The sequence below is a fragment of the Frankliniella occidentalis genome, unplaced genomic scaffold (assembly GCF_000697945.3).
Source record: "Frankliniella occidentalis isolate FOCC.00 unplaced genomic scaffold, Focc_3.1 Scaffold64, whole genome shotgun sequence".
Lineage (NCBI taxonomy): Eukaryota > Metazoa > Arthropoda > Insecta > Thysanoptera > Thripidae > Frankliniella > Frankliniella occidentalis.
The window spans coordinates 86,388-99,343 of record NW_026267194.1 but is presented as its reverse complement, the minus strand read 5'-3'; the positions used below and the strand labels follow the sequence as shown (position 1 = coordinate 99,343).

At 38.4% G+C, this 12,956-nt stretch overlaps 3 protein-coding genes across 5 annotated transcripts; 2 read left to right on the top strand and 1 right to left on the bottom strand.

Moving 5' to 3' along the window:
* The first annotated feature begins 592 nt into the window (after positions 1-592).
* Positions 593-4,482, top strand: LOC113213124 (ATP-dependent RNA helicase WM6). 3 transcript variants are annotated; one of them, XR_008011218.1, is made up of 11 exons: positions 593-761; positions 1,419-1,651; positions 1,729-1,949; positions 2,044-2,227; positions 2,302-2,420; positions 3,255-3,386; positions 3,460-3,606; positions 3,678-3,815; positions 3,889-4,006; positions 4,084-4,154; positions 4,235-4,482. XR_008011218.1 is itself a non-coding variant. In XM_052268156.1 (10 exons), exons 2-10 carry the CDS (start codon positions 1,447-1,449, stop codon positions 4,095-4,097), a joined length of 1,278 nt encoding a protein of 425 aa, XP_052124116.1. In that variant the 5' UTR covers positions 593-761; positions 1,419-1,446; the 3' UTR covers positions 4,098-4,157. The 3 variants fall into 3 exon arrangements, 1 of the variants encoding a protein (XP_052124116.1); XR_008011219.1 differs by lacking the exon at positions 593-761 and adding an exon at positions 983-1,003; XM_052268156.1 differs by lacking the exon at positions 4,235-4,482 and having other exon boundaries at positions 4,084-4,157.
* Positions 4,483-4,599: 117 nt separating this feature from the next.
* On the bottom strand, positions 4,600-7,735 carry LOC113213126 (eukaryotic translation initiation factor 1A, X-chromosomal). Its single transcript, XM_026432093.2, has 6 exons — positions 7,568-7,735; positions 6,982-7,065; positions 6,789-6,892; positions 6,576-6,708; positions 6,382-6,485; positions 4,600-6,283 (listed from the first exon to the last, which is right to left on the bottom strand). Exons 1-6 carry the CDS (start codon positions 7,581-7,583, stop codon positions 6,278-6,280), a joined length of 447 nt encoding a protein of 148 aa, XP_026287878.1. The 5' UTR covers positions 7,584-7,735; the 3' UTR covers positions 4,600-6,277.
* A 460-nt stretch (positions 7,736-8,195) lies between these two features.
* On the top strand, positions 8,196-12,523 carry LOC113216337 (zinc finger protein 143-like). The gene is made up of 11 exons (XM_052268155.1): positions 8,196-8,210; positions 8,796-8,864; positions 8,984-9,079; positions 9,152-9,236; positions 9,317-9,510; positions 9,601-9,950; positions 10,029-10,230; positions 10,317-10,525; positions 10,674-10,898; positions 11,046-11,276; positions 11,366-12,523. The coding sequence occupies exons 2-11, from the start codon at positions 8,798-8,800 to the stop codon at positions 11,396-11,398; spliced, it is 1,692 nt and encodes a 563-aa protein (XP_052124115.1). The 5' UTR covers positions 8,196-8,210; positions 8,796-8,797; the 3' UTR covers positions 11,399-12,523.
* The last annotated feature ends 433 nt before the right edge of the window (positions 12,524-12,956 follow it).

Genomic DNA, 12,956 nt, shown 5'->3' with positions numbered 1-12,956 from the left:
AACTTTTTGCTATTATTTTTAATTATTTGTTTTTAATTGGTTGATCTATTATGTAGTTTAGTGAGTGGTGAAAATTAACTCAAAAATGACTACTTAACTTAATGTCTGGACTTCTATGAATCACTCATTAGCTTTAGTCAAAAGACACGTTCCTATCAGTCTTTATCAATTTTTCAACAAAAGTCAGCTGACAGTTGCTATGTGCATTCTTTTCTTCCAGCCAAATTTCGGGTACTTTAAATTTCAGGACGCCCTCCGCCTACCTCCGACCTGCGCCTGGCCGGCCGAGCCGAGCGGCCGAGTCGCATCTCCCCCCTCCGCCACCCGAGCGCTTCGGGTGGCTCCTATACAGCTCCCGTGTGCTCCTCCGGAAAAATCGAAGGTCTACCTTTAGCATCAACACCAACTTTCCAGCAACAACTTCCCCACCCGGTGTCCACTTTAACATATAACACATTGCTTAGCAGTTCAATGAGGAAAGTTGTTTATGATCTGGCATTTAAGAAGGAAATAAATTTATAAGCCGCTGTGCCCTACGCTGCGAGCATTCAACGTGTTCAACGTTAATACCATAAACTGACCATCAGTGACCGTGGTAGTGACGAACCAACGGAAACGGAAGGTGGGCCGCAGTGTTAAAGAGAAAGACGCCACCGCACGCCGCCACCGGTACCAGACTCACGTCCGACGCCATTATCTCACCAAGAAAATCCAGTGGAAATTAGTGCGTTGGTCGCCTTTGTTTGCAGAGTCCTGTGGAGGTAAGTTTGTGTAATCGGCGTCTATCGGCCTGAACCGTCTCTTGTACCTGAAAACTTCGAGGGACGCGAGAACGCACTGTTAGTTATCCTCTGAGGACGCGGGAAAAGGGCTTGTTTCGCCCTGTGGGCTGGAATTTTTGTATCGTCCCCAAACTGGCCCGTCTTCTAACTTCGGTTCACAAGCTCTTCAATTTTTCACTGAACTCAACATTGCGCCCACGCACTGTTTCGTCATCTGATACGTTTGTACCCGTTTCTGTTTCGGCGTGTTTATGTGACTCTTATTTGTTTGTCTTACAAACCTGAAGGCCGGTGGCCGGTTGCTGACGCCGGAGGGCGGCTGCCGCTTGGTCTCCCAACGCTCCCTCGAGTTTTGGTGTATGACGTCTGTTATTTTTAAATTTCTTTTCGATACTGTGCTGTGCCGTTACATCGCTCCACTCTTTATTCCTCGACATGTCTGAAGGCTAATCTGAAAGGTTGACTGCGAAATGTTCATGGGATTCGGCGTACTCCATTTCGACCCTGGGGTTTTTTGCTTCCTTTCTTTTTGTATTCCTATTTGGCATTGCCACTCTCCCCTAACTCGCAATTTTCTTTCCTTTCTTCATCGTCAGTTGATGTAATGCAACATGTTTTTTTCCCAACTTTATCCAGGTTGTTCGCCCCCTAACCTTATTTTAAAATGGCTGATAACGATGATCTTCTCGACTACGAAGATGAGGAGCAGCCAGAACAGGCCGTCGTTGACGGATCCGGTGACACTGGAGCGAAGAAGGAAGTGAAGGGTACTTACGTATCCATCCACAGTTCTGGCTTCAGAGATTTCTTGCTCAAACCTGAGATTCTCCGAGCAATTGTTGATTGTGGTTTTGAGCATCCATCGGAAGGTATGTAAGTGTTCTTGATGTGCCCTACTTTGTTTTCATCAATATTAAGACACTTTTGCGCTCTCTTTGTGTTTTAGTTCAGCATGAATGCATTCCTCAGGCCGTCCTTGGTATGGATATATTGTGCCAGGCTAAATCTGGTATGGGAAAGACAGCAGTCTTTGTGTTGGCTACTCTCCAACAATTGGAACCGACAGAGAACCAAGTCTATGTTCTTGTTATGTGCCACACCCGAGAATTGGCTTTTCAAATCAGCAAAGAATATGAAAGATTCTCAAAATACATGTCTCAAGTAAAGGTATGAGTACTTGAACTGAACTTCTTTCCTTTTGTTTCAACTGTGCTGTGACGATCTTGCGTAGAATGTGGATTAACATGAACGTGTGTTTCAGGTGAGCGTGTTCTTTGGTGGCTTGCCGATCCAGAAAGATGAGGAGGTCTTAAAGAACAACTGTCCCCACATTGTTGTGGGCACCCCTGGCCGTATTCTGGCGCTTGTGCGTTCTAAGAAGCTTAATCTCAAACACTTAAAGCACTTCATCCTTGATGAGTGTGACAAGATGCTGGAGCTACTTGGTCAGTTTATTTCTTGAAGTTGGATTAGCTGTTTGTTCACCTAGTTTTGTGTCTTATTTTGAGTATCTTTTCAGACATGAGGAAAGACGTCCAGGAGATCTTCCGCAGCACACCTCACAGCAAGCAAGTGATGATGTTCAGCGCCACTCTCAGCAAGGACATTCGCCCAGTCTGCAAGAAGTTCATGCAAGACGTAATCATCCTTCCATACAATTTTAACCGCCGGGGATGTGGGGCATAATTTAGTTAATCCATAGACCTCCTAATAGGCCACATTAGTACACCACTATCGTTACCCTCACTTTCACACATCTGACCACTACATGTCCTCCACCATTCAAGTTAGCAACTTGGGAACCATAATGAGCGTTAACAAACCCGTAAAGAAAAGTTAGGTCAAATTTTGGGTTGGGTGGGGCCAAGAAGACTCAAGACATCTTTACGAAGAAAGAAGATTTCAAGAGAGAAGGCTCAAGACTGGTTGGGGGGGTGTGGGCGCTACAAATATTATCTTAGGACTTCCCTCAAAACACTCCATTGCTAGTTAGTACCCTGTGGATGCTGAAATGGCTGTCGTGTGAGCGACCAGAGGCGTGACATCTGATCCATGAGCGTCTACGCAGCCCACGCAACTTCAGCATTTGGTATTCATTGATGGTGGTTGGTCAGGTAACCATGAGGAATTTGAAAGTTCACATCTGAAGTCAGCAGCTCATCTTAGAAATGCTGACCATCTGTTTGGTAAAGTGAACACCATCCTTTTTTTTTTCCTTTTTTTTTCTCACCCCAGTCCCATTAGTCTGCCCATGGATTTAATTTAGGATCTCAAAATTCTCAGATTTGGACTTCCTTGCAAGTCATTTGCACACAACCCTAAGCCTAAATTCATGTGCTCACATCTAGTTTCATTTGATGGAAATTTTGTTTTCAAATTTTGATGGATGTGATTCTTTTTCACTAAGTACATCATATTATTGAATTTGATGTACAGTTGAATTTGTCCTGATTTTATTTTTGTTTTTTACAGCCTATGGAAGTTTATGTTGATGATGAAACAAAGTTGACCCTCCACGGACTCCAGCAGCATTATGTGAAGCTGAACGAGAATGAGAAGAACAAGAAGCTTTTCGAGCTTTTGGACATTCTAGAGTTCAACCAGGTACTAATTTTTGGTCTTCGGTTTTGTTGGTAGACTCCAGTGGAGCACAGCATTTAATTAAATTATTTTTCAGGTTGTCATCTTTGTCAAATCAGTCCAAAGGTGTATGGCTTTAGCTCAGCTATTGACAGAACAAAATTTCCCAGCAATTGCTATCCACAGAATGACAACTCAAGAGGAGAGATTGTCACGTTACCAGCAGTTCAAAGATTTTCAAAAGGTGATATTTTTATCTTACAACTAATCAATCTGTGTGTTTTTCTGTTTACTAATTGTGCTTCTGTTTTGCAGCGTATTTTGGTTGCCACCAACCTCTTTGGAAGAGGCATGGATATTGAGCGAGTGAATATTGTGTTCAACTATGACATGCCTGAAGACTCTGATACCTATTTACACAGAGTGGCGCGCGCTGGTAGATTTGGTACCAAGGTACAAATGCTTCTACATACTTGCATTCTGCTTACTTATATAGCAGATCCTTAACAGCTTCATTGATTTTCAGGGGTTGGCCATTACTTTTGTTAGTGATGAAAATGATGCCAAGATTTTGAATGAAGTTCAAGACCGTTTTGATGTCAACATTACTGAACTACCTGATGAGATTGACCTGTCATCTTACAGTGAGTGTACACCTACTTAGCATCTCCTTATTTTCCTGTCTGAAATCATTTCTAAATTAGTGATCTTTTTTTTCCAGTTGAAGGACGGTAATCATGTAACTTTCCTATTTCACCAATTTAAAAAAACACATGTGATATGGTACAAATGGTATGTATAAATTATGCTCAGTATCATCTTGATTTCAAACTTTGTTTCATCTGCTAACTATTTGTTAATTTCCTTTTCAGATGGTGTAGCTTGACGTTGTAGCTTGCTGGTACTAGGAGTGTATTAAAGTGCTCTAATACTTCCTAGTAGATATGTATCATTTTAACAGCACGTCACCCTTATCATTTTTTTTTTCATTCTTCATTTCATCAATTGTCATTAGTGACTTAAGGTTTCTTTAATCAGATTGTGAAGCATTTTTCCCCTTGACGTGTAACTAGATAACTTGAGTCAATGAGTTGCTAATAAATGTAAATTTCTTAACAAACCTGATTTTTATTTATTTTCAGTACCACCTCAATGTACCTCCATACACTACTTTACCAGCATTAAATCTTAGAATTGTAAGGACTTACACTACATATAACTGCAGATAAACAACATCTAAGTGAGCTCAGAACTGCTTTATTACAATGGACTGATCTTTTTCCTGTAATACAAATATTTATTAATGGCTTCCAACCAGTCTTTATGAAAAAGAAATAACTTAAACTAGGAGACAACTCAAATGTGACAGTTCAGCAAATAAGAGTGGAACACGCAACTCAAATGCCAAAAAAAAAAAGGAGGCGGTACATAAGTTATATTTACTACTCGACAACTCAGACTTGTTGGGATTAATACAGGTCTCCAACAGTTGAAGTATCAACAAGTTATAAAATTCAGCCAAGGTACAACATAATTTCAGGACAACAGTCGGTCAATAAACCAATTAGATAAGTTTCACTCAACTTTTAGAAGTTCTATCACATATCAGGTGAAAAGAGTGCTTTGAAAACTGACTTATAGCACCACATCGATCCTGAATTACATTTTCCACCCTTCTCAATTTTTAAGTGACTTAAGATGTAAAATTGTTTAAGGTGCTGGATTAAACATCAATGCTCAAAAACTGAGGAAATATACACAAAATTGATGAGATGATACAAGCAAGCGCTCTAGCTGCATTGCTTATACTCACATTAGCTCCCTGTGTTCTGTTCAATAGCAACAATAGTCCTAGTTAATGCAACAGAAGCTATAGCATGTTGAAAAATGTTAAATGCTCATCCGAATTTGAAGAACAGCAACTGGTTCTATTTTCTGTCAGACATTTGTCCTACACGTAGTGGCTAGACACATCCCAATACTCAGTATTCTCTCTTGGTGTACACTAGGAATATAAATCAAAAACACACAGCATACCACAGCTCACACAAAAAGTTTAACATGAACATTCTTTTATTTTTTTAAAAATAAAAAGAACAAAAGAGCCCGCAACACTACACAAAATACATTTGAAGTGGTTCAGACCATATGATACAAGCACAAAACGTATTTTCCTATCTACAGGTGTAATGAAATGAACCACTTCAATTCTCGTGTGTTTGCATTCCTCTCAAAAGATACCATGCACATGGCAAGCAGTTGTCTGACATTGAGTTTTGGTAACTGAAATGTTCAATGAATGGATAAGAGATTATGCAAGTAGAAACTGCTTAACATACACTAATCGGTAAATCAAACACTATGTTTTTGGAAAATTGAAAGTATCTCAACCACATAATTTCATATACATTTCACATTTAACTGTAAATTAACTACTTAAAATTTAATTACAAAAGCATTACAATCAATATTTAAGACAAAAACCAAGGTGTTTCACATTCTCAAAAAATCAAGTATAAATAATGCACCTGTAACTCTTAGACTTGGTGTAGCAAAATTTGAAATATGCATTTAACTAAATGTATTAGATGAGGGTCAGCTGCTGGGAACCTATAAACTAAATTCATCAAAGTAGTATGGACATGACAGAAAGTACATTATCTAGCTAGATGAATACAAGTGACGACCTACAGAGTAGGGGTTTAAAAACACAGTAAAAATGAATGAGTAATAATAATTTTGTGTCAACAATATCAGATTCTTCTTTCTGCTCTTCATTCTCAAAGTAGAACAAGGCCTTTAAAAGGCAAAGGTTTGTATTAGCTCTTCCCAATGATGATGGAAAAGGAAAATAAATTGCCAAGAGCTAGCAAAAAGTGTCTTACTATTTCATCCCTTTTAAACTTCATGGCAGGTCAAATCTAGAGAAGAAAGATTAGGTCAGTAGTTAGCAATACACGAACAATTTTTTACCATCAAAATGTACACAAGACACAAATTTCAATTTCAAGAAGCTCACATTGTCAACAGGGTCTCCTTCACCTTCACTGCTAATTTCATCGCCAAATTCAATATCTTCATCCAAACCATCTTCGACGAATGTAACGGTGTCATTAATGCGAACTGCAAGGAAAATTACAGAAATTAAAACAAATACTCAACAAAAGAACAAAACATGTAAAAAGAATTGAACTGAATCTATTGTCAAATTACCTGTTTCGGGGAATTCACCATAAGTCTTCAAATTCCTTGCTTCATCTGGGGTGTACTTCAAAATAACATCAGCTTTGGCATCTTGATAGTCACGCAAACCAATCAGAATGATATCACCTTGGTTGATCCAAACCTAAAGGAGAAAGTTTTATCCATTAAATCTTTTGCAGTAATCTATAGAATAATTAGAACTGAGCTTCAGTTATTCATTACCTTCTTTCGGAGTTTGCCTCGGATATGACACAGACGCTTCACACCATCAAAGCACATGGCTTCTAAACGACCATTCCCCAGCATTTTAGTGACTTGTGCGTACTCTGAAAAGTATTAAAACAAGGAATGAAAAATGAAACACCAGTTAGCAACCAAAATAAAAATAAACAGGATAAAAAAGAAAATCTGGTACCTTGACCATCTTCTTTGAATACCAACTCTCTTTTCTCAGTTTCATTTTCGTTCTTTCCCCTCCTCCTGTTTTTACCTCCCTTTCCTGAAACACATTTTTTAAAAATTATTTTAAGAGGTCAATTGCTTTTGACATGTACAATCTTCAAGGCCAAATATAAAGTAAACAATAAAATATTAGCATGACATTAGCGGGAATTGCCAAAATTAAGAATGATAAAACACAAAAGGTTTTTCTGAGCAAAATTTTAAGAATAAGTTTCCAGGACAAGTGTGTCAAAAAAAAAAAATAATCTGAACTCAATTGCAACATATTGCTCAAAACTCGGGTGTACGAACCACGGTTGGAGCCCTTACAATGGGACTGTAATTTCAATGAGGATAGGTGAAAAATAAACTAGTTCCATAATGTGTGCGCGAAAAAGATAATCAATGGCATAGATTGGAATTTGTTTCACATACACGTGAAATTCTAACCTTACACTTGTATGGACCTGCGGACTCACTGACGCCCGAACGACAGACGGCAGTCACGATTGTACAAGAGAAAAGAATGCTAAAAATCTCAAGTTCGGAGGAAATCTTACCCTTATTCTTCGGCATGTTAAATCAAGTCTTGAGAATGATACCAAGTCTATATTTAGCTGTTAATTTGGCCAAAACTAACCAAAATTACAGCCTTTTTTGGGCTGCCAATAAGTGCACGCACGCACACGCACAACAGAGAGCACACACACGCACACACATACACACAAGAAGTGACGAACGAATCAGGGATTCATCAGTAAAATGCCAAAATCATAGAAGTTGTAACAGTATCTCAGACTGTTTTGGTTGTTTGCGTAGTGGTTTGATTCGATAGAGCTTTATCAGATTGTTTGTACAACACAGTAAGCTCCCATAGAATACATTCAACGGAAAATAATTGATGCCATTCCAACCAATTTCCAAATCCAGGTTGGCGAATGTGAGTGTCCATCGGTCAGATTTTTAAGGCTCAGTTTTGCGTTCCATTAAGTTAGATCATTTAATATTAATATAAATGTGCGCAAGTTAATAGCGTTCTTCCTGTTCTAATAGGTCGTTCCACTTCTTTGAAATGAAAGTCTTGTAATTTCGCGTAAGTCATTGTTGAATGTTTTTTTTCCCTCCTTTATGAGTCTGTTCCATAAATCTTTGCCAAGTTTCATGATCCACCATTTTGTTCTCAACCGCTCGGGGGTGAGTTGGGTAATTTCCCAAGATTCCTTTAGCGAATATTTATTTTCTAGGTAGAGAGATGCACCTGATGCTTTCCGCTTGGTCAATTACCCGACCTATAATGTCGTCCGCTGTTTCGAACAGAACTTTGATGTCACCTTATCATTAGTACTTTAAACGCCTTATTCAAGAATAAGTGCATTTTGGATGCTGTCCCATCGCCTGGAAAGAGCTCCTCTGGTCCTTGTTTTCTTAAGGTTTAACATGGGAACTTATCGAGCGAGCATTACCTTAACCAAAGAGCAGACAGTTTGAGGTAATGCTTGTAAACAATAATGTCAGCACCTGTGTCAATTTCGAATTAAACTGTGAATAAAATTATTCTCTTGCTTTAATTAACCTCACGAATAACCATATCCTTAATTGTCAATTGAACAGCCTTTGACAGCTATGTGTTGTTTAAAAATTCACTGGCATTTCTTTATTTTAAAAGGAGGGAAGTTTTATCTTCCCCAGAGAGAACTTCAAAAATAATCATTCTTATGGGACTTTGGAATATTCATTAATGTTTATTCTCATTTATCAATCGTTGAGGGATTTATTTTCTGTTTTCAGAAATGGACAATTTAGAAGAGACATCACTCATATCAGAAGGTGACAATGCTGCCTGCTTTGTTGTTGGAGGTATGGCAGAATTAATCCCCTAAATCCTAAATCTGTTTTCACCTTTTTTCTTGTTTTATTTCGTATCAGAGTCGTTACAAAAACAGATGTGATGAAATTGTCCCTTTCTTTCTATTTAGATGGTCTGGGAGCTTTGGATGGCAATGCATTGTTCTTGCAGTCAGGTCAGTCAGTCCAGCTTGAAGATGGATCAACAGCCTTCATATCTGAAGACGGTATGCTTAAATTATATTATTTTAATAATTTCTTAATCTTCAACAGTTCTTATTATTTTTCTTCCATTACAGGCAGTCTTCAGCAGATTGAATTAGAGAATGGAGCCGCTACTTTTGTAACTCTTAATACCGAAATAGACTCAGAGACTCCTAGCTCGTATGTTCAAAACCATTTTAATACATTGAAGTTTGCTCCCTTTTCAGCTTTGTTGCTCAAATGGTTTTATTGCTTTGCAGGTTTTTAAAAGTAGAGTGTGACTCTGATTTAAAAGAGGATACCTCATTCAAAAAAAGATTATTGACTGATAGGAAACCTGACATCTCAATCTCAGACAGTGCAGATCTTGGGTATACTCTGGACCTGGAAGATGATCAGGGAACTACATTTTCCATTCTTCACTTTGAAGAGTCAAATGATGCCCAGGACCCAGGTAAAGGGATCTACTATTTATTTATTATTATTATTTTTTTTCAATCTTTGGAGGGCGTAGGTATATAAACTAGTTTCAAATCATTTTTAGGATCAGTGAAGCGATCACTTTTGGATGAGGATGACTTATCTCGTAGTAGTTTGGGAGACTGTGCGCCAATCAGAAGTGTGTTAATAGATCCTGATGAACCAATTGTTGTTGGTGATGATATGAATGATGAAAACTGTCATGATAATGAAAATGAATTTTTCAATAATCATGAAGATGATGATGACGGTGATAATATGATTGAGGACCCAGATGAAGATGATTTTCCAAATTTAAGATTAAAGGTCATAAATCCTTCACGTCGAAAACATGTCAGAACTGGAAGAACAAAAATATACTCTTGCTCTGTCCCTGGCTGCTCCAAAACGTATACTGCATTACATCATTTGAAGGTGAGATTATCCCAGCTACTTCCTTTCAAACTTCAGTCTCTGACACATGGTAATTTTTGAACAAATTCAAACCTACAGGTGCATGCAAGGACTCATACAGGTGACCGACCATTTCTTTGTACGGAGCCCTCATGTGACAAAAGATTTGGGACAAATTATGCCTTGAAGGCTCACATCCGAACACATACTGGTGAAAAACCATATATCTGTCCAGAAGAGAGCTGTAGCAAAGGTTTCAAGACATCGGGAGATTTACAAAAGCACATCAGAACTCATACTGGTGGGTTTTGTACAAATGTCATTTTGTAAAGCTTGACAATTTATACTACCTTCTGAGATGATAACTGTGGTTTTTGATTGTTTCAGGAGAGCGTCCTTTCAAATGCAATGTTCCTGGCTGTGATAGGTCTTTTACCACATCAAATATTCGTAAAGTACATGTTCGCACACACACAGGTGAGCGACCATATGAGTGTACTGAGCCAGGTTGTGGTAGAGCATTTGCTTCAGCCACTAATTTTAAAAACCACATGCGTATCCATTCTGGAGAAAAGCCATATGTCTGCACAGTAAAGGTTAGCTTGAGTATTATATTTTAGTTAATCTATATTGAAACTAAATGCAATATATTCAAAGCAGAAATCCTGAAGTTGTGTGTTTTTATTTTCTAAATTTATTGAACAAAAGTAGAACTAATAGTATTGCTTTCCTTGATTGTCGCAGTTATGTGGACGAAGATTTACAGAGTATTCATCATTGTACAAGCATCAAACTGTTCATACACAACAAAAGCCATATGAATGTAAGGATTGTGGACGTAATTATCGCCAGTCATCAACCCTCACCATGCATCGTCGAACCGCACATGGTATAATTCAAACAACAGATGGTACAGAAATAATGTTGCAGTTTCCTCCTATAGCACCAGACAAAATTGAAAGCTACATGGTAAGTGTATAATACTTTCTATAAATACATGATGTTGTTATCTACTGTGATCTTTGATATTCTGTGAACTTGTCATCCATCATCTTAATTACTTCTCCTTAGTTGCCTAGGACTTTCTTTGTTCATGAAGTTGTTTTTCTATTTTAGTTTTTGGAATTATCTGAAGAAAACAGCACCCTTGTCCAGTTCAATTCAAATCAAATACTCGAATCAATTGAATCGTCAACTCCATCACCTGCCTTACCTGTCAGAGCTGAAGATGACAGTGAAGATGAAGACGCAGTGATTAGACCCAGCATATCAATCGATGACGACGACAGTAGTCTAAAGCAAATATTTGTTGTGACGGATGACGCGGACATCACTGCATATGATGAGGTATGTAACATTTTGTGTTTTTTATGGTTTCTGGAAATTTGAATGTTCAATCTGAAGTTTATTTTTGATTACCATATAATTTTTTCCAGAGTTTTGACCCATTGGACAGTACAGTTGTTTAAGTGAACTTGTCATTAGTTAGCCAGTTACAGGTGAAATTTCATGCTCCTCTATGGCTAAGAAATGAACTTAACTTATAGATACAGTATTTAAAATTTGAAGATTCCACCTCTTTATTACTTTTTGTGTTGTACATCTCAGTAGTTTTTTTGGATCTATTACTCCTCTCTGATTAAATCTGAGCTCAGGCTTTCTATTTATTGTTACTAACATTTGGAACTGTAGGAAAACCAATTTAAAACTAGAGGTTATTTTTTCTGTATGCTGTCCAAACCTATTTTTGGGTAACCTCTTGATTATTGGTTCATTTGAAAAATTTCTGAACAGTTAAACAATTCCTAATAAAAATTTGAGAATTCCAATTTGAATATGTCTGTAGCCATGTTTTTTGAAAGCAAGACAGATAAAATTTATGAAATAGAATCTTGAACACAACCAGGAAGTCATTATTTAATATAGCCATAGATTTTATGTTCCCTGTCAGGGAACTTAGACACCCTGTGAAAACCGGATCAAGTCCTGTTACTATTCGAAGCTAGATACAATTGTGATAGAGGACCTTGAAGGTTGTATTGTTTTTATTTTACTTTATTGATAAAGTATTGTGTTTATAAAGTGTGCAATATGTGATCTCATGTAATGGAGAGTTAAGGAGCTTGAGACTTCTGAACAAATGTGATATTTCCTTATTTACAGTGTTTGCTCATACTGATCGAAACTTTTTGTAAACTAATCTTTCTAATATGTATGACGTAAGGCGTTACAAATTGTCAGGGGTTTGTGTATCAAAGCATGCTATTATATTCCTGTTTGTGTGTGTTTTAGGAGATGAGGTGTACTACCAAAGATGATGTTTGAAATGTGTAGAAAAGAAACATGTGACGTTTGTTTGTTATTTCGCTTAGTTAGTGTGTTCTTGTTTTTTAAAAAAAATCTTTTTTGTTGCTACATTTATGTTTCCTTTGCTGGAGCTCAAAGCTACATTTAGTACCATTGTTTTGTAACATTTGTGTCAGCTGCTTGCAGTAATACCTGAAAAGTACTTGGTGCCGATTTTGTTGTGTGTAAACCTCCTGCCTAAAATGAATTGCAAAATTAATAATTAAAAAAATGTGTTGAATGGTGTACATGCAGCTTTCCTCCTGTGGTTCCTTTAACCGCCACCTCCGCTGTCCTACCCTGCGGTGGGTGACAACAACGCATCTGCTGGAGCGCGGATAACGCTTTGACAAGGGCCTCCCCGCCCCATGGTGGTGGCGGGCGGTTATCCCTTATCGCCGAGTCACGACGACGGCTCCCCGTCAGCCGCCAAGTGGAGCGCGTCTAGCCGGCCCGCGTGCCGTCGGGGGGGGTTGCCTACCTCCGCGGCCACGGCGGGGTCGTGGAGCATTGTTCTTTGTGAGTCGGGGCGTTTTTCTATTATTTTTTTGTCATTGTTGCACATATTTATTATTTCTCAAGTGACCCTCGTGGAGCAGCGGAGCGAGTTCAGAGATCGGCTGTCAGCTATGACAGCATCCCGCTGACATGGGCTAATGAGGTACAGCTGCCCCCCTCCCC

Coding starts and splice junctions, on each gene's coding strand:
- LOC113213124 (XM_052268156.1), top strand. CDS start 1,447: ATGGCTGATAACGATGATCTTCTCGACTACGAAGATGAGGAGCAGCCA. Junction 3,607..3,677: donor AGTTCAAAGATTTTCAAAAG/GTGATATTTTTA, acceptor TCTGTTTTGCAG/CGTATTTTGGTTGCCACCAA. Junction 3,816..3,888: donor CTGGTAGATTTGGTACCAAG/GTACAAATGCTT, acceptor ATTGATTTTCAG/GGGTTGGCCATTACTTTTGT.
- LOC113216337 (XM_052268155.1), top strand. CDS start 8,798: ATGGACAATTTAGAAGAGACATCACTCATATCAGAAGGTGACAATGCT. Junction 9,080..9,151: donor AGCCTTCATATCTGAAGACG/GTATGCTTAAAT, acceptor CTTCCATTACAG/GCAGTCTTCAGCAGATTGAA. Junction 10,526..10,673: donor CATATGTCTGCACAGTAAAG/GTTAGCTTGAGT, acceptor TGATTGTCGCAG/TTATGTGGACGAAGATTTAC.
- LOC113213126 (XM_026432093.2), bottom strand. Junction 6,893..6,981: donor ATTCAAAGAAGATGGTCAAG/GTACCAGATTTT, acceptor AATACTTTTCAG/AGTACGCACAAGTCACTAAA. Junction 6,486..6,575: donor TGGTGAATTCCCCGAAACAG/GTAATTTGACAA, acceptor TTTTCCTTGCAG/TTCGCATTAATGACACCGTT.